Raw genomic sequence first — 24,037 nt, 5'->3', positions numbered from 1 at the left:
GAGCAACACACTCAGAGCGTGAATGGTCGGGGCTAACACACACACACACACACACACACACACACACACACACACACACACACACACACACACACACACACACACACAGAGGCATATTTCACAGGCTTATATTAATTTGAAGCAAATGCAAGTTCTTTAAGAAGACGTAAAAGCTGGTTGCAGTTTGTTATTGTAAGTGCTCATGACAAACTGTCACTAACCCACGGATCCAATGCAATCCTAGCTGCATGAAACCTAAACGTAACACTTATTATATCGCAGCAGGTTTAAATATGAAGTAGAATACAGAGGATGGGGTTGCAGATGGGGACGCAAAAAATATAACTTTTCTATTTATCACTTAACCTTGATTGCAACTGCTCATTAAGACACAATGAATTACAGTGAATCTAAATATATGTTTCCCATCCTCCATTAAAGAGTCAGAAAAACTTGACCCCCCTTTAATTTTTAGAGTGCTTTTTAAAAATCCACATCAGTCTGCTATTTAACAGCAGCATGCAGCATGTGCGCCAGACTAAACAACAAACAGTGCATAATGTTTGGGAACTCTATCTTTAATTTTTGGACTGAAAAGTTTGTGTAATATGGTGAAGTTTGCAGCTACACGGGATTACGTTACTTAACGTGAGTCACTGATGATTGCAACAAGGAACTGTCAGGGTTCCTACAGCTCAAGTCAAGTTAAATTTAGACTTTTTAAGACTTTATTAATGACGTTGGAAATCAAATTTAAAAACAAGTCAACAACAAACCACAATTGAAACAAACAAAACTAACAAACAAAAACACCAGATGAATTACCTGGGTTAGAGGCAATTTTAACCCAATGTTTATTCTACATAAAACATAACTTTTTACCTTTTTTTAACCCCATTTTTACAACTTAATGCCTATTTTGCCCCCATTCATCTTTTTTGGCAACTGTCACAACCATTTTTGGATTTTTTACATAGTTTTTGAAATTTAATTTCAAATTTAATTCTGCTGCCATAATCAATTTTCCTAAGCCACTTTTGGATTTTTTTGCCAATTTTTTCTCATTTCTTTCTCTTTCCAGGCACCTGCGGTAGAACCAAGACATGCATCTGCTTTAAAAGTTCCTGGTGCAACCACATCACCATTTTTTAAGTTCCGCTATTGTGATTACGCGATGTTGCCACGAGAGTAAATCAGGAAATTATTAAGAAAAATAGATAAATAAAAATGTTTTTTTTTTTTTTTACTTCAAACTAACATAAATCTTAACAATGTTTTCAAATTTTTAAGACTTTTGAAATTTGGATTTAAGACTTTTTAATGCCAATTCAGGCCTTATTTTTAGAATAATGATTTCAATGCCTTTTAAGAATTTTCAAGGATCTGTGGGAACCCTGAACTGTGAAAGGAGAGAAATTGAAGCATTGTTTTAACACTTAACAACTCTTTCTGGGGTCCAAGTTTGGCAGAACAGGCCGGACAATGCTCTGAGAAGGATGGTCATCTTTGCCTACACACTCAACTTCACAGCTTTATCTGCAAAGAGATTTCTTAGCAGTAGATTTATTTTCACTATAATGAGTTTCAATCCAAACTGTACCAAATTACTGTCAACTGTGACGAGGTAGAAAGGGATGACAATTGCATCCCTTGGAGGAATAAAACTATACGCAAATTAACAGCCACAAAGGGAGCTTCTGTTGGTCAATGTTTAGAGAAAGAGCAGAAAAAACAGATTACTGGAGCTTAATTCAACCTGTTTCAAAGTCTTAAAGCCTCTAAAAAAAAAGTCTTGAGCTTGGTGAAACAGCAGTAACTCTGAAGTTTCCACTGTAAAAACTCTTATAAAACAGCTCTAACAGAATCAGGAGGGATAAATTGACCCCTGAGTCTAATATTCTCCCAAACACAGACAGAGGGGCTGTATCTCTGTGTGACTGGGGCCTCAGGTGCCCCTGAGCTGCAGCTGAGGACGGTGCGTGCCGGTGGGTGTTCACCCTGCAGTCCTCTTTGACTTTGATTTGACACACGCTCTGCAGAGCCCAGGCGCCAGCGCTGGGTGCGTCTTCACACAGACAGCGAGGCGACATCACCTAATGGCCCTTATCTCAATCTCCTTTAAAAGCATCTTGTATTCCCTGTCATCTTTTCACCTCAGCAGAAGCCTTTTTTTTTTTTTCATAAACCATCAGTCGCCCTCTCCCCGGTGGAGCAGTAGACCTCTCATTTGGCGGCTGGGACCAGACAGCAGGCCCTCTGTGGGTTTAATGGCCACTAACTGGGGGGCTGTTGAGGCTGGAGTGCTACAAAACCACAGTGGGGCACTGTGGCAAAAGATGAATGTGAGACCACGTTTACCAGCATCTTTTGTGGGTTTGTGTATCTTAAAAAAGGATTTATTTTGACTTAAAAGCTGCTTTTCCAACATGCTTCTGATTCTCCAGTATGATCATTTACCAATCGTGCGCCAAAGTGGAGGAATCACAGCTGCATTTGCTGCTGAAGTCTTAACCCTTTCCTGAATATAAAAGTCAAACTATTTTTTCTTAAAACTAAAGTGACGTATTTTAATTTCATCTAACATCTTTTTCTCTGATCTGGTTTGTGGATGGAACAAATTGCTGGAAAGTTTGGACTCAGTTTACCTCTACTCTCCAACATCTTTGTTGCTGATTCGTATCAGTATTGATTAAAAATGGTTCATTAATAACAATAACAGAGACAGAACTGCTGAATGATCCTGCATGAATATTTTATCAAGAAAAAAACAGTGTTGGCAGTGTAAAATGTCCACAAAGTAAAGATTTCTTGATTCTGTCATAAATTTTAAAAAGACCGGTAAAGGCGTTAAATCGTACCATTCATGTAGTTGTAAAATCTCAAATTTAAGCATTTTCCACAATCTGACAGCGCCTGAGCTTTGCTGGTCGAATGCCGACGCAGAATGGTCAAATGGACCCAGAAAGGATTGTGTGACAGCAGTCACACTGACGAGGGTGCCTGGGAAAATTAACCGTTTGATTTTTAGCCAGCCTCATGTCCACATGAATAGGCCTGTTAACCTACATCCAATCTTTACAGTTGTGTCTAAAAGAGATAAAACCTGTTGTAGTGCTGTTGATTGTGTGGGTGCTTTGATGTCCTCTGATGTTTTGGCTTTGTTTCTCTAACAGGAGAAGATGCAGGCACATCATCCATGTTTATGTAAAGAAACTATTTTGGAGCTTTGTGAGGTGTGCAGACAAACAGGAGTTAAGATTATGAATTTGAGGGTGACACCCATGTTTTTCAAAAACACTGGAAGTCTGCAAAAGAAAAACTGTGCATTTTCCTAATGTTTCTTTTTTTAATCTAAATGAAATTTCCTGTTAGTAAAAGGGAAAAAGTCTGCAGTCTCTCTTTCTCTCTACTACTCAGGTACATACAGTACGTTCACTGGACTCTGGACACATGCTCCCCAAGTAACAGAGAAAGAAAGGGAGACGCACCACACAACACCACAACAACATAGGTGCTTCTATTTTCCTTGGTGAACATACTTTCAAAATTAAAGCTTTAATTTTGTGCTAAAAAAATATAAACCAATTTGGGGTGTAAGTTGTGACATAAAAGACATGACAGCATTACAAGAAAAGTTTTATGCTGCAATTTCTTCTCTAAAGCTTGAATAGCAACTGGATTACATCTACCCTGACAAATGTCATGAAAATATTGCAGCACATCTTTAACTGACTGTGTTATTACAACAAGTATGGACAGACAACCAAAAAATAAAGCCTCAGGCCACAGATTTTGGCAGAATTGAGGCATCACCACAAGCTTACACATCCCACTGTGTGTGAGTTGGATGTGTTTCTGTGAGAAGTTCAGGTACACCTTGAACCTGCAGGCCTCGCACTCTCTATTGCAGAGCTAACTGTATGAGGGTCTGATAGGCATCACAAAGACACACTGAACAGGGATGTCTGCTGATGACCTATCCTCTCTGTGCAGCGTACACACACACACACACACACACACACACACACACACACACACACACACACACACACACACACACACACACACACACACACACACACACACACACACACACACACACACACACACACACAGGACAGGGCAGACGGGACTCAGCGGCACCAACGAGGCCTCCATGGGCTCCAATTAATACCCCAGCCCTTCATATCCCCTCATCTCCTCATCTTTAAGAGCTGACTGCAGATTAAATATTAATGCATGTGCACAGAGAGAGAGATAGAAGACTCCTACACGGCTATCAATAATAAAAAAACATCCCACAGCTCGCAGTCGCTCCTCGGCTGGCAGCGCAGGCTGACAAAAAGGAAGGTAAAACGAGAAAACAACCAGGCCCACGGTCTTAGCTTCCCCTCGCAGTTTGGATGGTGGTGTCATCAGCTGTTCGAGGAGGCAACTCGATAGCAAGTAAACATGGAATCAAACCAGGGATCACTGCATGCGACACCATGAAATACAAGTTAAACACGAGCCACGCTCCCATGCCAAAGGCAAAAACTGAATTAGCCAAGGGCAAAACGTCAGCGTGAAGGTCCGACGTTAGGAAACAATTTGTTTCGTTGGTATGATACAGACACAGATGCCAGAGGCACCTGGCTTTAAATATATTTTATATTCCAGTGGGAGAAAGAGAGGTGGTCCACAGGATAAAATTATATATGACTGTGAGGGCAGCTTGAGGGACTTTTCAAGCTTTTCAGAAATGGATAAAGAGGAGAAAAATCTGTTTATTTTTTAACAGGGTCGTATCAAATCAACCATTCCCCCGCAGCCTCTGTTTGATTAAACTGTTTTGAATCAGCACTTTGTGTCAGCTTGTTTATGTCTTAAGTTGGCGGCTGGGTAATGAGTAGGATAATGTTCAGTCACCAGCTCATTCAATAGAAACTATCATAAATAGCAAGTACTCCCAAACTTTTTTAGCCTGTGATCCCCCCAGTGTAGCGGTGCTTAGGGCTGAACAATTAATCTAATAATCTAATAGCGTTTTTTTTTTTAGCCATAATGCGATTGCGATTTAGCATGCGATTTTTAGGGGGGATGTGTGTCTTCTACAATATTCACTTGACACAAGCAATACATCATTCTGTAGTATGACCAACACAACAAAGGATATTGTCAACATATAAACAAGTCTTTCCTGTAGGCCAGGCCTACATGTTGAAATAAGATGAATTTATATGACTAACGTATCTTTAACTATCACAAATACAGCAGAATATTGACTGATTGATTTAACTTCAAGCCTTGTAGACGTGTAATAAAATTATCATTAATTTCCTTAAATTAAATCAGAGAAAGGAACAAGCACTGCAGAACAAGAGGCCAGGTATGAACAATAATCTGAAAAATCAAAAGTATTTTTTTTAATTGCTGCCTTTGCGATTTGAAAATTGCATTGTATTACATTGCGGTATCGATTTACATTCAATTAATTGTTCAGCCCTAGCGGTGCTTACCACGACCCTCTGCTGTTCAAAACATCAACATTAAAAAATCTTTAAAATAAAACCAAGTGGCAGAAAATTAAGCAACCTTTGTGAGTCTGTCTCCACTGATACCTAGTTATCATGGTTTAGTCACATTTTATGTTTACCTGCTTTTATATCAAGCTTGACCTTTTTGTTAACAATTTTACAATAGTGGATAAAACGTGAAACTGTAAATAGTTTTTTTTTCTTTTGGGAGGCATTTTACAACCCAAACCCCCCCTATCAGTGTTTCCAACCCCTCTAGGGGGTCCTGACCCCCACTTTAGGAACCACTGAATAAATGATTTGCAGCAAGAGGGAGTGACCTTTTCAAGGCACTGATTTGGGGGCGACAAATATGTATGGGTTCAATTTTTTGTTTTTAATGTGTAACGGATGAGAGTAAGAGCCCCAGAGGTCATAAAAAAATATAAAGAGCTGGAAAATTATCAAAAATACTGGGAATATTAAAAATCAACAACAATATACTTGGTAAGAATGAAGTTAAAATTTTAGACCTTTTCTGCGACTTAATTTTCCTGTGAAGCAGAAGAAACTGTGGCTATCATTTTGAATATCCAACGTGGAAAATAAAACAAAAAATTCCATACATGGTCAAACAAGCTATAATCAGTGTAACTTACAACTTACAATTGACAGCAGCGCCTTCATTAAATCCAAAGGGAGGTGAATTAATTGTTCTAAAGCATGGGATCTAGTTCTGCTCGACACACTATCCCAGCCATACAATTTAATTAGTGAACTGCTATATGATATATTCATTAAATACTTTTTTGTTTAGTTATATAAAATTAAAATTACATGTTTTTTCCATTTTTAGATTAAATGAGCCGTTTCTTTAAGTCCAGGTTTACATGTGTCAAGTTTCCCACAGAAAATAAGTCCATTAACCAAATCTGCTAATTGAAGTTACACATAACATGTGCGATGTGGACAAACACACAATGATAAATGAAATCCACTTGACCCTTAGTAAGCCAAAGTGACAACTGAGCTCCTGTGGACATTAATAATTCATGAAGAAAAACGCACGGCAAACAAAGGAGGACAAAGTGTGTATGAGAGCGCTCTCAGAAGCGCCCTCATTAACTGAAACAGGATACAGTTCTGTGAGGGTGACGCCATTTAACAAGTACTTGACAAGTCCCTCCATTGATTAGTGCTGATCTATTGTAACACATGACACTGGCCGCAGCTGCCTCCTGACAGCCGGATCTGCTGGAATCCAGTCTGAGCTTCAAAACGCTAACTTACTTTCACATTATGGAAGGAGAAGAAATACCTTTAAAGGACTGAAGCCGCCGAAATTACAGCAGGTTATCTCACAGTGTCTAGCACCTCCAAGTGGTCAACTCAGGGAATTAGTGTTCAAAAATAGTCTTCTCAGTCAGTACTTGGGTCAGTATTTGAGGTGAAAATTGAGATAAAATAACTGGAATAAAGCATCAGTAGATGTTTTGTTTCCAAAGTAAGTTCTAACCTGAAATTTCAACATCTGCTGTTAAAGTCATGCAATGCATCACAGCAGTCCTCCTATGAGGTGTAGTTAGATACACTTTGTGCATGGCTAAACCACATTAGACACCCTCCTTTCCAATCATTACCTCTTTAATATTGTGTTATTATCAGGGATGGGTACCTTTCACATTTGAAACGATATGATACCGATACCTTGTATCGGTACCGGTACTCAACGGTACCAATTTTCGGTACTTTTTTGTGTTTATGTGGTAAAAAATATCAATTTGTTTAATAATAATTTTATTTTTTACAACTTAACATATTTATTCTTCAATATATAACCTTGCAATGCTGTGTTCATGTCCAGCTTGGAAAATTGCCTACTCCTCCACTCCCTCAGTCACAAAAATGCATTTAGGTACCTAAACATGGTACCTTTTGATTCTACGTGAACCGGTACCCGGTATTTTTGACAGAATTCGGTCAGTGCCTTTAAAAGTATCTAATTCGGCACTCATCCCTAGTTATTATAGATCATAGGATAATATCTCACGGCTAATTTGTCCTGCTACTTTTACTTTACCATGCCATCCAGCAATTTGATGAGACAAGTGATGAGATACCTTAGAGTTGTTCCATGTACTCAGTAGTTATCAAAGTTTCACATTCCATTTGTGAATTTCATATATTCTCTTGATGAAAGAAGTACTGTTAAATGAACCCCTAAAAGGAACAATGGTTGTCACGGTTTATTTGAACCAAATCAGATATGCAGAAAGTAATGTCAAAGATATCGTGCATCAAACAAAAATTCGACCTCACTGATCTAAAGCAAAAGATCTCTGATGCCATTTCCACCATGGATAAGGCCATACTACAGCTGACATTGCAAGAAATCAACAACTGTCTTGATGTGCTTTGTGAAGCTAATGGTGTCCATACAAAGGTGTATTGCATTAATAAGAAAATCCCCCACTCCTTATTTTGTGATAATTTTAGCATATTTGTCTATTCATTTGCTTGTGTAACACATTTTTAAATTGTTAAGAGACTTTATCGACACCCTGTATTATACTCTCACATTTCAATATCCAAGGTGAGAAAAGGCCACACATCTTAGCATGCATTTCAGTTTTAAAGAGTGTTCACCTGCTCAAAAGAAATCCACCTCCACGTTTTCTGAGAGTTTTACTGCCTTTGGACTTGTTTGTTTGTCATATGAATCCAAATTTCAATGAAATAGTTTGAGAGTGTGCATCTTCATCTTATTCTTGTTCATTTATGTTTCCCCCTCTGTTTCATGTGTTATTCTCTGTATAGTGTGTTTTCTTTTTACCTTATAAGAAGGCAGGAAGCAGAGCACGCCTTTGGTCACAGCCTGGCAGACGTGGAGCAGCAGAGCCCCCACCTCGTCCTGGAAGGCATACGTTTCAGCATGTTGGAAAGTGGCACAGAGTTTTCTACCTTGAGGTCCTGCACCAACAGTTCCCACCCAAACCTGGAAGGAGGGCAGGAGAAATATCTAGTTCATGCATGTATTCGCTGTAGTTTACGGATACAGATCAGTCTTTGCAAGATTCAAAAAGACAGCATAAGTATCTCTCTTTTCTTTTCAGATATGTGCAGTGCTGAATTTCTTTAAATAAGAGATAAATACACTGGGAGCTGTTTGTCCAGTTTATTGTGTTTTCTTTTAATCTGAAAAAAAAACAATTGCTGTTATCTTAAGCAAGAGAGTTTGTTCCAGAGAACTGCTAAAGTGTAGATTTTAACTCCCTACTTTCATGCACAAAGTTAATGATCTTATTGTGCTTAAACCAGGAAAATGGGGGAAAAATTATCTAGTCAGGTCTTTTGTTTGGTTTAACTGCAGTAACACTGTGACATCTACTGGACAGAAGAGGCACTAGGAAAAGTTTTACATCCCCCCTGTCTGATTAACCTTTAATTATCTGGATTTTAGCTCCTGAGATCAAACTTTCAGTAAAATTTAGGGCTTCATTAGTCCCTAAGGTAACAGAAGATAAAATTGTTCTGCTTTCAAAAACTCTACACATAGACTTTCTCAAATATCTTGCATAGTTGGTCCTCTGTAATGTACATATCCAGCTATCCAGTGACAGTTGTTTTGTAGAAATTTAAGGATTTACCATTTCCTGGAAAAAAAAAACATGAGCAGACATCACATTCAATTCTCAGTACATGTTTTTTCTGTATCACTTAAACACCCTCTAATTTTCTACTCCCATGCATCCTCTTGTAAAAAGCTTGATTTGCTAGAAAAGCAACAAATGCACACACTGAAGTGTTTATTAAAACCCCTCAACACTTGGCTAACCTGACCTGAGACTTGTTGATGACGTGGTTTGCCTCCAGCTGGATGGTGAACTTTACCCCGAGTTCAGAGGAGAAGGATCCCATGGGTGACAGGGTTCCTGATGTGAGCACGATGCTGTGCACAGACCCACTCAGATCTGAAAAAGCCTGTCAGATACAAGAAGACTCAGAATCCAACATGTCTCAACAAAACTCAAGTGTGTGATACTCTGAAAACTTTTACAGGTCGTGTTCAGATACTTTTAAGTCACTCAGTCTTTGGAGTTACAGACAGCAGTCACAGATCTCTACATGGCACGCTCTGCCACCTCTAACCTCTCACCACAGCAGGGTTAAGGCACCAGAAGCTGAGCGTCAGGACTTCTGTCTTTACGCGGACGCTCTGCCGTTGTCTTTGACGAGGTCGGACAAAATATCCCTGAGCGTCTGGAACATCAGGTGGGACTTTGTTTGTCCATGCGTAGCTCCTCTGCAGAGCCACACGGTAGTCATCAGCGAATCTGTGATATTACAGGACAGAAACAAGTGAAAGGTTCAGCCTCGAGTCCTTTACAGTCTGAAGAACTGGAACGGATGTTTTTGGTTCGTCTCTAACCTGCTGTTGTCCCTGAAGAGGAAGTCCAGAACCACAAACAAACCTTTCAGGACAGATGAGGAAGCAGAGCTAATGGTCGGTACCTGCACCATGTCCTCTTTGCCGTTAACCACGCCAACACGCTCCTCTTTCTCCAACACCGCCGCCAAGTTTTCCTGCCAAAAGAGGAAATGTGTCAGAAACAAACACAAGGCAAACATGAAGACTCAATTAAAAGTCCTTTTATTTAAAAGAAAAATCCAGGGGCTAGACTTTAATCCATGCCTTTTCATTCATTAGGAAGGAATAAGGTTTTTAATCTTCCCTTTTTTTTGTCCTTTAAAGCAGAAATTTTCAAAAGTTAGTTCGCCGTAGAAATCAATGACTTCACATTGAGAAGCACATCCACGTGTATGCTGATTAGTGTAATTCAGATAAAGACAGAAGACCTGATTTATGACGGACTGAGTCCACTAGATGTGTGACTATGAACCAAAAAGACTTTTACTAAATTACAAAACACACACATAGAGTTCCATAAAGCAGTGTGAGCTTTTCAGTGTCCATGATAACAATTTTACCTCTCACCCCATGAAACCACAAATCTACACAAATTTATTCTCAAATGTTTTTTTCCTCTTGTGTTCAAAAGTTATCAAAAAAGCAAGTTACCACCTGTGTTTTGTTCCAGTAAAATCACAAACTTAATCCGAGAACTTCATCTGTCTCCCCGTTCTGCTCAGATTTTACTGAACTTTTGTGTTTGGCTTTTAATCTGAAGGTAACAAAAAGCCTCATCTACAAAAATGATTGCTTTCAAAGTCGATACCTTCAGAATGTTAAAGGTATCAGCGGTGATGCCAAGGCTGTGAAAGATGACCAGTATATCTGACCCATTCCAGACTTTACTGGCACTCTCAAATCCCCGTTCTGTCAGCATGCACTGGCTCTCCTGGATCCAGCTGCAAGATAAAACAGCTTCATCAGAACGTACAGTTGATGCAAAAATCTGAGGCTAAAAGGAACAGGAAGTCACTGACTTGATGAGGCTGTAGCAGAAGTCTCTGAGCGGCTCGTGTTTGGAGCGTCTGATGTTGATTTTGACCATCCCATCCAGCTCGTCCCTGCACGTCAGCAGATTGTTGTTGTCTAAAGTGAAGCTGGCACTCTCCCTTGCACAGTCTTCAATGTTGTGGGCCTCATCCAGCACCAAGATTTGCCCAGTCAGGTCAATATCCAGCTGAGGCGCAAAACAGGAAAAAATGGATAAATGTATACAATACATCAACAATCCTCTGCCTCCTGCTCAGAACTCTACTCACGCTCTGTCTGATCATTGGGTCCAGTAGGTAGTTATATGGGCAGAAGATGATCCTGGCCTCCTGCATCAGCTCACGAGCAGCAAAGAAGGAGCACGCACGGAGCCGTTTGCCCAGTGAGACCAAGTCCTCAATGTCCCATGCTTGATGGAGGCCATGAGCACGCTGTAAGCTGGTCTGGTCCCGCATCCTCGCAACACCGTGGTAGTAACGGCATGACTTGCCCTGTAAGATTTGCAGGAAAAACGGGGTGTAACAGATAAGTTAAATATTCTCAGAGATACAAAAACATACTCTTAACATTTTCTAGGATAACGTGTGAAAAGGTTTTTGTGTTTTACAGATATAAACTTAGGACGTGCATAAAGCAAAGCCTGCAAAGTAATCCTGAGAAAGTAATCAAAGTAATCCTGAAGCACGTCAGAAATCAACAATGTCTTTCAGAAGATTAAAACTTTTTGATGTTATTATCTAGTAAACAAAGCAGTATTTTGAGAATGTCCTATTTTTCTGAGATTAACAGGCTGGGTTATCTTCCTCCCTCCAGCTTCCAGGAGAATCAGAGGAAACGTACAGTATTTCAGAGGCCGCCTGTGATCAGGTGTTGCAGCTTTTGTGGCGGTTAACATGTCCTGACACTCATACAGTGAATGTAAAAGATGTGTAAAGAAGAAGCATCTCATGTACCGACAACCAATTACTCTGTCAGAGCAGGTGTCTGTTTCGGATGTCCCACCCTGATCTTTATGGGTTTAGCAGGTGGAGGTGACACTGTCACACATGGATACTGTACATCCATGGACTCGGTAACCTCCAGACACGATGATAATCTCTGGATGGAAGGGTCTGACAATGATAAGCTAAGCTTTGACACTTAAGTGACACTGAATCCTGTCTGCACAGAGACAGAGGGTGGAGGGGGGATTAAAGATGGAGCAGACAAAGTTATGAAAGGCGAACTCTTTACAGCACGATGTTTTGACCATGGGTCGGCCTCCAGGGCTGGAAAATACAGCCAATGTAGGAGGGTCAAAATAATGCAATTCCTAAAGTCGCCACTAGGGATGGACTCAAAAGTGAGTCAGTCCCTTTAAGTCTTCACATATCAATACAAACATTTAGAATCAATCATGTTCACAGTCTGGTGCGACAACCTTTAAGGGCAAAGTAGCTTTGGCTGACGTTTGCAGTCTGCTGAGTGTCTCATCAACCTCTATCTTTTCCCTCCGACTCATTTCTGAGATGCTGGTGTCACCCAAATGACACAAGACTACTACAGTTGACCTGTTTCATTTTAAGAAGACTCAAAGCTGTACCCTTGATCCCAGCTCTTGCAGGTGCATGCCAAGTGTCCTTGAGCGAGACACTGAAACCCAAATTTAGTGTGTGTCAATGACTTGTCGTGGTTAATTTGAGGCGCCTGGTTGCTGCTGTTCATTCACTATGAAACAGTGATGTATAAACTCTGCTGATGCAAATAGAAACCCTTTATGAAAGAAACTTGGTGGTTAACTTGCAGACTTGGCAGTATCAGCTACAAGAATTGAATATTAAGATCTGGGCGGAAATTTAGCTCGTGTTTGTCTCATGCACAGATACTACAGCCCTTGATGCTGGTTTGACCCCTGGCCTCCACCTTTTATCCACTCTCCCCCACTCTTCACACTTTCTGTTTCTCTTCAGCTGTTCTTTCTCTGAAAAAAGGCAAGAATGGCCAAAAACAATATTAATATCCATCCTTAACCTTACTAACCTGCTTCCCTAAAAACTAAAGTCTGTAAAGCAGCTGACGGATGAGGGGTTGACAACACGGTGGCTTTATCCTTTATCCTACAGACTCTACATCAGACCGAAGGCTGTGCTTTTGTCATAAATCAGTGTCCACACAGCAAAGTAACCTGAACCTGACCAAACTCCACCCTGAGGGGACGAATACACACAGAATCCATGACACCCACTCCACTGAGGGGTTAAAACTCGGCCACAAAGCCAGACGATTGCCATAGGAGTCAAACACCTCCAACGACAGCATAATTGTCCTCATTACAGTAGGCGCCTCAACTTTAGGACAGTATAGGGGGTTACAAGTGTCTCATGTCTCTACAAGAAGACTCCATCAATGGCTCTTGACATTTCAGTGTGTCAAAAAGAGCCGACTGGACCAATTGTGGATATTGTAGCAGCATAATTGTTGCTCTGGGGCTATATTGTTGGTTACATTGAGGTTAGGGTTACAGTGCAACTGAAAGAGTCAGTTTATATGGGGGTCAACCCTGGTTTAAGAAAGACCAACTGGCTCCTGAAAGCATCACAAACAAACAGAAAAAAGGAAGCTGGTCAGACATAAGGAAGACAGAAGATAAAGATGTGCAAGTGATGCCTTTCATGAGATTTAAGTTACATTCAAGTTGTGTTTAAAAAGTTTAAAGAAGGGATTCATGTGAGTGTGAGTCTGTTTGTGAGCGTTCATTCTCACATCTTTGGCCTCCAGCAGCTCCTTGCAGCGTTCATTGCGGCTGGCATGTGGCGCCACCTCTGGGTTAACACAGGTGTGATCTCTGCTGGATAAGATGGTCATGGGCGTGCCGGAGTACACGGTGCGCTTTAACTCGTGGGTGATCTGTGTGATCTGTTTGTGCGTACGTGTGCCGAAGAAGATCTTACGCATCTTCTTTATTCCTTCTTGGTTTTTGTCTTTGGCAGTATCTTTGGTTGTAGCACAGGAGCAGCGGGAGCAGGGTTCAGGGGTCTGGAGGAAAGAGAGAAAGAGATAAAGGGAAACAGTTCAACATCTAAGTGCTGGGGATCTAGCTTTTACCTTTAACCAATGGGCAGGTATCTCTACTTGTCACCAAAAACAAAATGAACTTCCTCTACATTATAACCACTCATTGCTCTGTGTTGTGATGGCACTGTCATTTCACTTGTGATGATAAAGAAGCGAGACACTCATCACATTTATAAACAGCCTGAATAGTCCCAGTGACACGCCGTCTTGTACGTCCTTCGGAGAACACACAGAGAAGCGTATAGAATTAGTATCTGTACATAAGTTGTCCCGTCACTCGGCACCAGCTGACCTTTGGAGGCTGAAAGATGATCAGCCACCTTTGTGGCGGCTGAGAAAATCTAGCTGCTTCATAATTGGCTGTCCGGTGACGTGGTGGGTTCTTTTTTCCTCCACCTTTACAGGTGAAGTGTAGCCGACGACGCTGGTGAAACTGATCCTGTTTACGTGTTGAGCTTTTTGAAACGATGTAACACTTGATCATTCAGCTGTCGTAACCACAGGCTCATCTGAAACACAGTATGAAATCTATAAGATCGATTTAGATTCTGTCAATAAAACTGTGACAATATCAGAATTATTCGCAGTGGATAATATATAGTGTGGTAATTTATCTGTATATAGTGCTAATGCATAAACTGTTTTAGTGTTGAGGCAAATAACCTTGTGGCTCAGACAAACTACCAACATTTTCAGGAAAGACAGGTCCTGATATTATTATAGAATTTCTTTTGGTGTATAAAAAGTTAAGCTGACAGGATCATTATTCATTAATTTATAAAAGCAGTAAGGTGTGATTCAATTAGTGTTGCTTCTTCCCCCTTTTACGGGGGTAATTAGAATTTATATTGTTCATATTTTTAAAATTGTTCCCAAGATTCTCTTTTTTTTGGGGAGGTTCACTGCAAAAACCCCAGAAATCAAAGAAAATGTTTGGGTGAGACAATAAAAACTGTACAAAAATGTACAAGCAAAGTTTACTTTATTACAGAAAATATTTTTGGAACTTGACAAGTAACTTTCACCCCATCAGCAGATTTTTTTATCAATTCAGTTGTCATTTTCTTTTCTTTTAGTATCTGGGTAGAAGACTTTTTTTGCGGGCTTATGAGGTGGATGTGGCTCATACCCTTTTTCTTTCAACTGGCAACAATAGTTTTGGCACAATTTTTTTATCCAAGACTGAAATCTCTTGACATGTTAGATACACTAAGGGTGGCTAATAGGAGTTTTATGATCAAAGGATATGTATTAACAATAACAACAACAAAAACAACATAATACTAATAATAATTATTATTATAATAATAATAATCATTATTATTATTATTGTTGTTGTAATAAAATAAATTAAACAAATAAATTAATAAAAACAATAATAATTCCAAACATACATACATATTATGTACTATGGAAGGTCTAAGGAGTCTGGTATGACAATTTTTACCAAGACATAAGCACTCATTTATATTTCAGTTTTTTGCAGTGTTTGTTCTTTTTATAAATATCTGAAACAAACATTTTCATTTCAGTTCAGCTCAAAAAGAACTTTTTTCCACAAATCTCTATCGTGGAAGTTTTCCTCTGATTGATCTAGGGACCTAAAACACTGTAAGCGTTCGGTGAGGGCGTCCTCTGGTTTAAGTGTGACGTAGAGGGAGAAGTTTTTTGTAATTTTGACTCTATGTGTTTATATCTCTTTATAACCAGGAGGACTTTCCAAAATATAAACATAAAATTAGGAAAAAAATGCAGCGAGAAATGAACTGTTTAAAGCAAAGGAAAAAATCCATAAATGTGAACATTTTCCAGACCTTTACTTGCCATTTACACATACCTGCTCACCTGAACTCTGACTGAAATTTAACAAACATATTTTAATAGGTATCTATTAACACACTTATAAAACATAATTTTAACATGAGTGTTTGTAACTATGACCCCATCCACACTTACGTTGATTCTTGTTGATTTTCATACATTTTTTTATATTTGTGATTTATCTAATTCCTATTGTGTTATCATTTAAACCTTTTCTCAATTTTAGAAGTATGTAAACTACATATTTGCATCCAAATTGCAGAGTGAGTCCTCAGGGAGCTTGATGAAGAGAAGCATCCCCTCTTGTTTAACTGAGAACAGTACTTGCTCCAAGACTTCAGTCAGAAGTCTTCAGACTTTTAATACAAAGATTAACATGTTTGTGTATGTATTAAATAATCAGAACTTGGATTCTTGACAAACATGTTTTAACCCTGATTCCTCAACAAATGACCTGCCCTATTCCACGCAGGAATGAGCGGTATGTGTTGTCACGCATGGCAGCTTACGATGGGGATCAGGAGGTAGCACTTCTGATGACAGACGAGCAGCTCCAGTTTCCCAGCAGCTCAGATTTTCCGAGCATGTTTGCCCATCAAATATTACAATGTGTGATGGAGTGTAGGCCAAAGGGAGCCCTTAGAGAGCCGCCTCTCAGAGTTAAGAGGGATAACGAGCCCTGAGCCCATGTGAAAAACAAACAGAGGTGCTGCAGGGCCCCAACACCAGTTCATGTTACCTTTCTCCTCTGAAACAGTTACGCTCCATAGCCTGGGCCCTGAGCCCGATCACCTTACCTGCTGCTGCCACATTAAACAGAACCGTCCAAATATCCTGCCCCAAGATGGCCAATAATTACTTATTCATTGGCAGGTGGGGGGAGGAGGGGGTGGGCCGGGGCAGTGTAGAAGGGCTCCTAAAGAATAGAGGCCCTTGTCAAAAGCTGCAGCAGGAAACAGCTGACACAAGAGTATCCTTTTACACGCCTGCCTCCCCAAGATGCCAGGACAACAAGGTTTCAAGCCTGGCCCAGCAGCCCGGAGCAGACACCCCCTGGAAAGGAATGCAGATAACTGGCAAAGGGGGCAAAGTGGACGCCAGCTCTGCTCGCAACACTAACATACCAGCTCTTTCAGCACGGCAGTTCTAACAGTATGGCTCCTGGGGGGCTGTTAGCTATGAGAAAACCCTGTTTTTGTCTGTTTAACAACTACAGCAAGGCTACACAGTGATAAAATTTATTTTAATGATGATGAACTTTATTTTATAATAAACATGGATGAACAAACAGGCAAGAGTCTGTTTTTAAGCTTGCATGTGCAACATTAGATAATGTCCAGCTTTTACTTCTCAGTTTCAGAGAACTAGAAAGCTGATGTTGGCAGCACAGCTCAGAGTGTGTGGGGCCAATCGGAAGAATGTCAAAGAAATGCTGGTTTTTATTACCAAAGTGCTTTGCTTTTGAACTGTTTAATTCACAGTGTGATTGCTCAGCTCAAAGCCTCTCCTAGCATACTCCTGAAAGACTCATGTACACATGTATTGTAGAGTCAATCAGCTGGTCTAGTTGTTTTGGACAAAAGGAGTGTGCTTTGACTATTTTCTGCCCCTTGAAGTCCTAAAGGCTGATGAATACTTGAAAACTGTTAACCTAACATAATCAGTGGCAACTTGGCTCAGAGCTCCTCACAGGATTTTGTCACCAAAGACTAGCTATACTGGTTACAGCTTGAAATTGCTTTATTGAACACTAACCTGCACTAACACTATATTCAGTGCATATAACGTAACTTTGGTGCCATACTGGCAACCATTTCATCATTAAACAATGCCGTGTGGTAATCCAAAATATGATGGTGTTCGAACTGAAGAGGAGTGCTGATTATATGTCTGCTGCACAGCACACACCCATTAGGTCATAATCAACAGGAATAGAATCAGATACATTGAGTCACTTACTAGCTGAGTGCTGTTTTGACAAGAAAGACTTCTGAATTTATGCAACAAGGGACCAAAAGAGGCAGGAAGCCTGTTTCAGGACAAATTAGTCTTGGGGGGAGCAAAGTTACAGGTGAGGAGCTCAACTATCGTACTGATAACTAACAGGACTGCAAACTCCACATGGTGAAAACGGATGGAGAAATGGCTACACAGAAACTGCAGTTTGGGCTTTGCTTCAACAAGTATTTCCAAATGGGAAGTCTGTTTCAATCTTTTTTCCTCTCCAGAGTCCCCAAAAACAGGCTGCATCTTAAAATCTGATGCATCCTGTACTCTTGATTTTATGGTCATTTTTACTGACGTTCCTAAAAAGGTGCGAGAGAATATTAAAATCCAAGTTTAACAGACAAAACAATCTGTTTTCTTCAGGCCTCAGTTAGTTCAAATAAGCAGGATTAACTTAATCCTTCAGTTTGGTATTCACAGATCCAAATCAACATAGAAGAAAAAATCAAAACTGCTTTCTTATAAACACAATTAAAAGGTAAACTCTGTTACTCTCTTTATATGAAGTTGAATTCATACAGGTACATCATGTTTGTGTAGTTCAATATGTTAACAGGTACACTGACTTTATCTGGTCATAATATGTTATCAAGTATACTGACTTTCTGTGGTACACCTACACCACCAAGGTGTAAGTGTATGCAGCGGCAAAAGCTCTTGTGAATAGACAGAACAGAGGTCAGCAGTGTTACTGAACACCTCCGAATATTCACAGGTAGGCTTCTGTTGCTCTGCTCTCTGCCAACACCTGAGAGATGGAAATCTCACACTCCAGGGGGCCAGTTGGAGGGCAGTGAGGGGCCACAGGCAGCGGATCACTTAGGTATCACTGGCGCCTCTCACTGGACGCCAATTTGCTCCTCATTCCACAGCTTCGGAGGGCTTGGAATTCACCCCAATAAGGCTGGGCTTCAATAGCCAATACCTGGGAAGACATGACACCGAACACCCCTGCTCCTCCTGATATGACCACACCATGCAGGTAGAGGCCCTGGCAAATATCTGCCCTCCGAAGCACCTGTTTATCCCTCGGGCGCAGTAACCAGCGGGTGAACCCCATTCAATATTTATCCCCATGGCTTTCACAGATCAGCGGCCCAGGCGAGGCAAACCCTCTTAATTAAAACTGGAGCTAGCTTCAAAGGAGCCCATTCAGGCCGTCAGTCAGCGCTCGCGGGACAAAAGAGCCCGGGTCATGTAGCTGCAGGGAAACCAGAGCTCGACGCGCTTTTTCGACTTCACTTTCCCTCCTCCTCTTTTTCCACCTCCCACCATCAGCTCTAAATCCAAACCACACACCTGTGGCAGGTTAGGGCTCGGTTTGAGAGAGTTCACCCACTCCGGTGAGCTGTGTGACTGGACAGGACAGCTGAGCTCTTCTCATGATCACAAATTACCTGATGGTCTTTAGGACATGAAGATAAATTAAATACATGTCAAATTTATACTGCAGGAGGCAATGCTTGCTGCACCTGGAGTGGTTTTATCTGACAGAGGTGGTGACTTAATCAAAGAAGCTTTACTGTTTCAACACAAAAAGACAAAACTTCACTAGCAACAAAACAAAGACCAGAATTGTTCAGGAGACCTAACTTCATTCATTAAGGTGTCAAAAAAGACATTTTATGCCATTAGGTTCCAAGAATTTCTTATAATACCACTTTTTAGAATTTTTCAGGCCAAACAGAACCACTTGTCAGATAATTAATGTGTCTTTGTGAAACCCTCTTAAGGACATTATTTGGCGTTTTTTTTTTTTTTTTGCTTTGGCTCAAACTAAATCAACAAACTTCAGCAATTCCTCCTGAATATGTTTTTATGTTGATGTCGACTGTATCCCACTTGGTTGACATGGCAAAAAAATAAAGTGTTTATATCTTATTTTTAGTCAAAAAAAATGTCCTGTTAGAAATAATGAGCCAAACATACCTAACAAGTGCAGAAAAAAAGGTCTTATTTCAAGATATTAAAGTAAATGTCACCAAGGAAGCAGGTGTGTTTCATGAGATTTACAGTAGTCAAGTTGCAAAAACTGAAAGTGGTGTTGATTAAAACTTTGTTTTATTGTCAGGATAGTTTCCTGTGATCGTCCAGCCCAGATTTGGAGTCAGTCTGAGCACATCTTCATAAGGTAAAGCTGCTGCTTTCCCTTTCAGAGAGGCTCTGATTTTCAGTTTCAGATTTTGGTAGGATTCAAAATTAATCAAACAGTTTTTACAAAATATTTTACCATCCATCATTTTCATAAACTAGACATGTAGAGGTCTTCGACTAAGCTGTTTCTGAGAGTACTTCAGTGGTTCTGTTAACATTTTTCTTGTTTTTTTGTGTGCTCTGTTGAGAAGTTTAATAGTTCGTAATTACCTGTTTGTTTAATTGGAGGATTGCATTGAAATAATGATGAAATGATTTTAAACAAAATCATGTTTTTGTCTTTGAGGGTACAAACAAACACACAACCTAGGTGGTCTATTTCCATATATGTGTGTAATTCTCAAAACTATTTTTGTCAAATCTACAATTGTGTTCTTTAGTTTTCTTGTTTGAATTATAGAAAAAAAATCCACATCTTGATGTTTTGAATTTCATTAATTTAGTTTTCTGGTTGCACAAACACACATTTCTGTAAAAAGGTGAATTTCCTGCAATGTTTAAATGTGTCTCATTTTATGCCATTGGGTTTTAATCTTTAACCACATCTATTTTGTGGAGTATATTGCCACCCAGTGGTGAAAGTAAATGGCCTGAATAAAGACCTTTCTTAGCTTATGACAGGTTGCACACTCTGTTTCTGTTTGTGGATGTGGTTTCACAGATCCTTTCATAAAAATATAAACGTTTAATTGCTTTTTTCCGACAGTTTCATCCCTGATTACAGTAAAACTGATTGTACTCACACAGCACGATGAAGACACAGGAGCTGCAGGAGTCGGAGCCTCTGTGGTCCAACTTTGAAAACCTAAAGGCTCATACTCCAGTTCCGGCACATCTTCATCATCATCAATGAAAACCACTCCCTTCTCCAGACGCTGCCTCTTACGGCTCTGTTGAGCAAACAGAATCACGACTGGGCCACCAAGCTGCACTCCAGCACACAACATTTCCACTGAATTCCATCCTTCTCTTGTAGCAAAGTAAATTAAATCTAGGGTGAAAACTCTCTCTGGTATTTTCCATGTCTACCTTGGGCTCGGTCGTGCGGATACGTTTCCTGTCGGGCTGAAAGTCGTCATCTTTCTCATGGTCAGAGCTGAGGAAGGATTGAAACTTCTCAGACAAACGAGATGCTAAGGATTGTTTCTTGGGCTGTGACTCCTCTGGTGCTGAGCCTGAAACACATAAGATGTGATCAAACTTTGGAAAAGACACAGAAAATAACAACTTAAAATATATTCGTGTCTTCCAAAGCACACTTAAATGAAATTAGATCACCTTTCCCGGGTGCTGGGGACATTGGCTGTGCTGTGTCTTTGAGTGGTGACTCAGTCAGGTCTACAACAGGAGGTTTGGAGGCAGGTGTTGAGGCAGGAGTAGCTGCTGGCCTCTTGACATTGCTGTGACAGACACACTGACACGGGGTGACGTTTGGCTTCTTATAGTCTCCAAAGCTTTTATCTGGCTGGCTCTTGTCCACTCCGGGACTGGCTCCTTGATGTAGTTTAGCTGTGGAAATACAAATATGATTGTCAGTAACACTAGTTGTGTCAAGAGGAAAGTCTTCCAGAACTTTAAAAGATGTCCAAATATCAAGAAAAACACATTTTTGTGTTACAAATCACAAAGGTGATTAACTTTCCCTGACACCAATACAGAATAAATGTTCAGGGGTTGGGGATTCTGTATAGTCTTGACTTCAATGCTCATTTTTAATGCCATCAAGATTAACATGAGATCAAAGCACAAAGGTTGATGTTTATATTTACAGCTTCTTATGTAAAGATTTACAAAAACTTCTTCTCTTGTCCACTTATACTCCAGACATATCTCATTGGTCTACAGACACCTGCTAGCTCCCACACCTGTTGTTGTTCAATGTCAGAACAAACTTACCTAACTGAGAATGCTGCCAGCCCAGAGCTGAACACAACAAGGCTAAACTCTTTCCACTTCCAGTTGGACTCTCCAGCAAACAGTGCTGTCCGTTGTTCAGTCCTCGCACAATCTGTGAATAAGGTGACAAGATAAGATAAACTCTTTTAGTCCTGAAGAAAATTGTTTTGCCAGGGAACAAAAATTAGTGAAAGTAGAAAAGTACCTAAATACAATCTGTAAGTAAATAATGTAAAAAATAAAACAGGCAAGTTTCCAATTAAAAAAAAATACAAAGTGTCAAGTGGAAGTTCAAATACAAAGTGTCTCAGTCAAAACAAATGCAGAAAATAGAGCATAAGTAATAAGATGAATATATAAATGGATTGACAATAAGAGCAGTCAGCCAAGTCAACTGAGATTCACATTGGTGACAAAACACTGTACATGATCAACTGATCAATTAACTATTACACATGACAAAAATTATACTACACAATAAAGATAGATGATAAAACTACATAGAGAGTAGAGCTGAAACAATTCCTCGAATGATTCGAGGTACTCGATTATAAAAGATACTCAAGTAATTTTCTCCGCCTCGAGGAATCGATTAATTTTAAAAAAGATCAAAGAGTGGTATTTTAAATAGAGCTGAAGCCATATTAAGAGAGATTTCAGACCCCTCAAGCTACCTCTTATACACAATAGCAACTAGCATCAAATCTGGTTTCTTTTCTGGAGTCTGGAGACTAATGGGTCATTCTACAAAACGGGTGCCATTTGGGTCCGCAACATTTGATGAGATGTACAAGGCACAAAAAATGCGTCAAAGTGTGTTTACAAATTTTGGAGCTACCAAAGCAAGTGCTCTTATTGACATGCTGTATCAGAAAATTCTATTTCTGAAAGAGAAAACGTTCATTTGAAAAATAACTGCTCCTTAACTAAACAAACATGTATTTTATCCCAATATTCAATTAATCGATGTGATTTTCAGTAGAATACTCCAATAATGAAATATTCAATAGCTGCAGCCCTAATAGAGAGTACTAGATTAGGATTATTTTTATTACATCGAGAATTAAGCACATTTATTTTAACTGCATCACTACTTACCTACATAGAAAACACAATAATTTAATAAACACCAAAAGGAACTTCACATCACAAAATCAAGATATATTGTTGTACAGTGTGAGATTTTGATGGGAGTTTTCAATTTTTTGTTATTTTAACCTTTTTCATTTCTAGTTTGTTAACTGAAAGACATAACTATGGCTGAAATCTGTGTGTGTAAACAAGACATGACATCAACAAAGATATTTTTAAATGAATGGATGGATTGATGGATAACCTCATAGACTGACACTTACAGAGTTCATCATAGCCAACTGGGAGGGATACGCCTTGCAGGGAAAGTTGATCTTCACCCCTCCAATAGTGTACTCCACAGGGGAAAGAGCCATGTTTCTGTGCCCCCGTCAAATTGAAAACAGTTTGAATTAACGACACTGTCTAAAAATCGTAGCACTGAATATTTATTCCTGACATATATTCACTACACTGTTATTGTAGTCAGAGTTTTCCCGCATGCGCCGAACGGCAATAGCGTGAAGCGACACAAACTAGAAAACGTTGGACGTTACGTAAAATTCTGTTTTTTCTTCCAAACGTTAGTCCTAAAATGCTTAAGTCTGTTCAACGTGAGTCTTCAGCTGTCATTCAATGTGTACGAACTTGCCTGTGAGTTACAGTCACTTGGTAGCTGTAAATAACAGTTAGCTAGCTAACATGTCAGCTGACACGAGCTAACACTCCGACAAGGTTTTAACCGATACTGTTCTGGTATAATTTATACATCACAATTCAACTACTAATCGTGGTTATAAGAAACTACCTCGCTTATATAGATGCTTTCCGCAAAGCTTAATACCTGATCAGTCTTCCCGCTCGATCTGAAATCACGTTTGAACACTTCCTAAAAAGCTTGCTGCACAGTACGTGACTGTTTCCTAAATACTCTTTCAAAATAAAATACCCAATTATATTCACTCGGGATATGTTGAAATTAAAAGCACGCTTTTTCATCTTGTTTATCTATAAGATATCTGCTAAAATAAATTTGACACTTAGTTGTAAAGTTTTATTCCACTGTGCACCCACAGTC

The 24,037-nt window shown here is 39.7% G+C and overlaps 1 protein-coding gene across 2 annotated transcripts in view; it reads right to left on the bottom strand.

The window, feature by feature from the left end:
* Nucleotides 1-23,868, bottom strand: part of brip1 (BRCA1 interacting helicase 1) — a 49,257-nt gene extending 25,389 nt beyond the window's left edge. The window contains exons 1-14 of one of the 2 annotated variants that reach the window (XM_074680029.1): nucleotides 23,804-23,868; nucleotides 23,244-23,340; nucleotides 21,889-22,000; nucleotides 21,271-21,501; nucleotides 21,022-21,167; nucleotides 20,736-20,882; nucleotides 13,699-13,971; nucleotides 11,226-11,447; nucleotides 10,944-11,143; nucleotides 10,733-10,865; nucleotides 9,925-10,079; nucleotides 9,652-9,829; nucleotides 9,336-9,476; nucleotides 8,329-8,490 (exon numbers count right to left, since the gene is read on the bottom strand). In XM_074680029.1, the coding sequence (XP_074536130.1) occupies nucleotides 8,329-8,490; nucleotides 9,336-9,476; nucleotides 9,652-9,829; nucleotides 9,925-10,079; nucleotides 10,733-10,865; nucleotides 10,944-11,143; nucleotides 11,226-11,447; nucleotides 13,699-13,971; nucleotides 20,736-20,882; nucleotides 21,022-21,167; nucleotides 21,271-21,501; nucleotides 21,889-22,000; nucleotides 23,244-23,336 (2,193 nt within the window). In that variant the 5' untranslated portion in view covers nucleotides 23,337-23,340; nucleotides 23,804-23,868. Of the gene's footprint in view, nucleotides 1-8,328; nucleotides 8,491-9,335; nucleotides 9,477-9,651; nucleotides 9,830-9,924; nucleotides 10,080-10,732; nucleotides 10,866-10,943; nucleotides 11,144-11,225; nucleotides 11,448-13,698; nucleotides 13,972-20,735; nucleotides 20,883-21,021; nucleotides 21,168-21,270; nucleotides 21,502-21,888; nucleotides 22,001-23,243; nucleotides 23,341-23,767 lie in introns of both variants that reach the window. The other variant, XM_074680030.1, reaches the window with a different exon arrangement.
* Nucleotides 23,869-24,037: the final 169 nt, after the last annotated feature.

Source organism: Halichoeres trimaculatus, unplaced genomic scaffold (genome assembly GCF_033239565.1).
Source record: "Halichoeres trimaculatus isolate MK-OKI-2021-1 unplaced genomic scaffold, fHalTri1.1 fHalTri1_scaffold_9, whole genome shotgun sequence".
Taxonomy (NCBI): Eukaryota; Metazoa; Chordata; class Actinopteri; order Labriformes; family Labridae; genus Halichoeres; species Halichoeres trimaculatus.
Note: the sequence above shows the minus strand (reverse complement) of the source record. Positions and strands in the feature narration are given on the sequence as shown.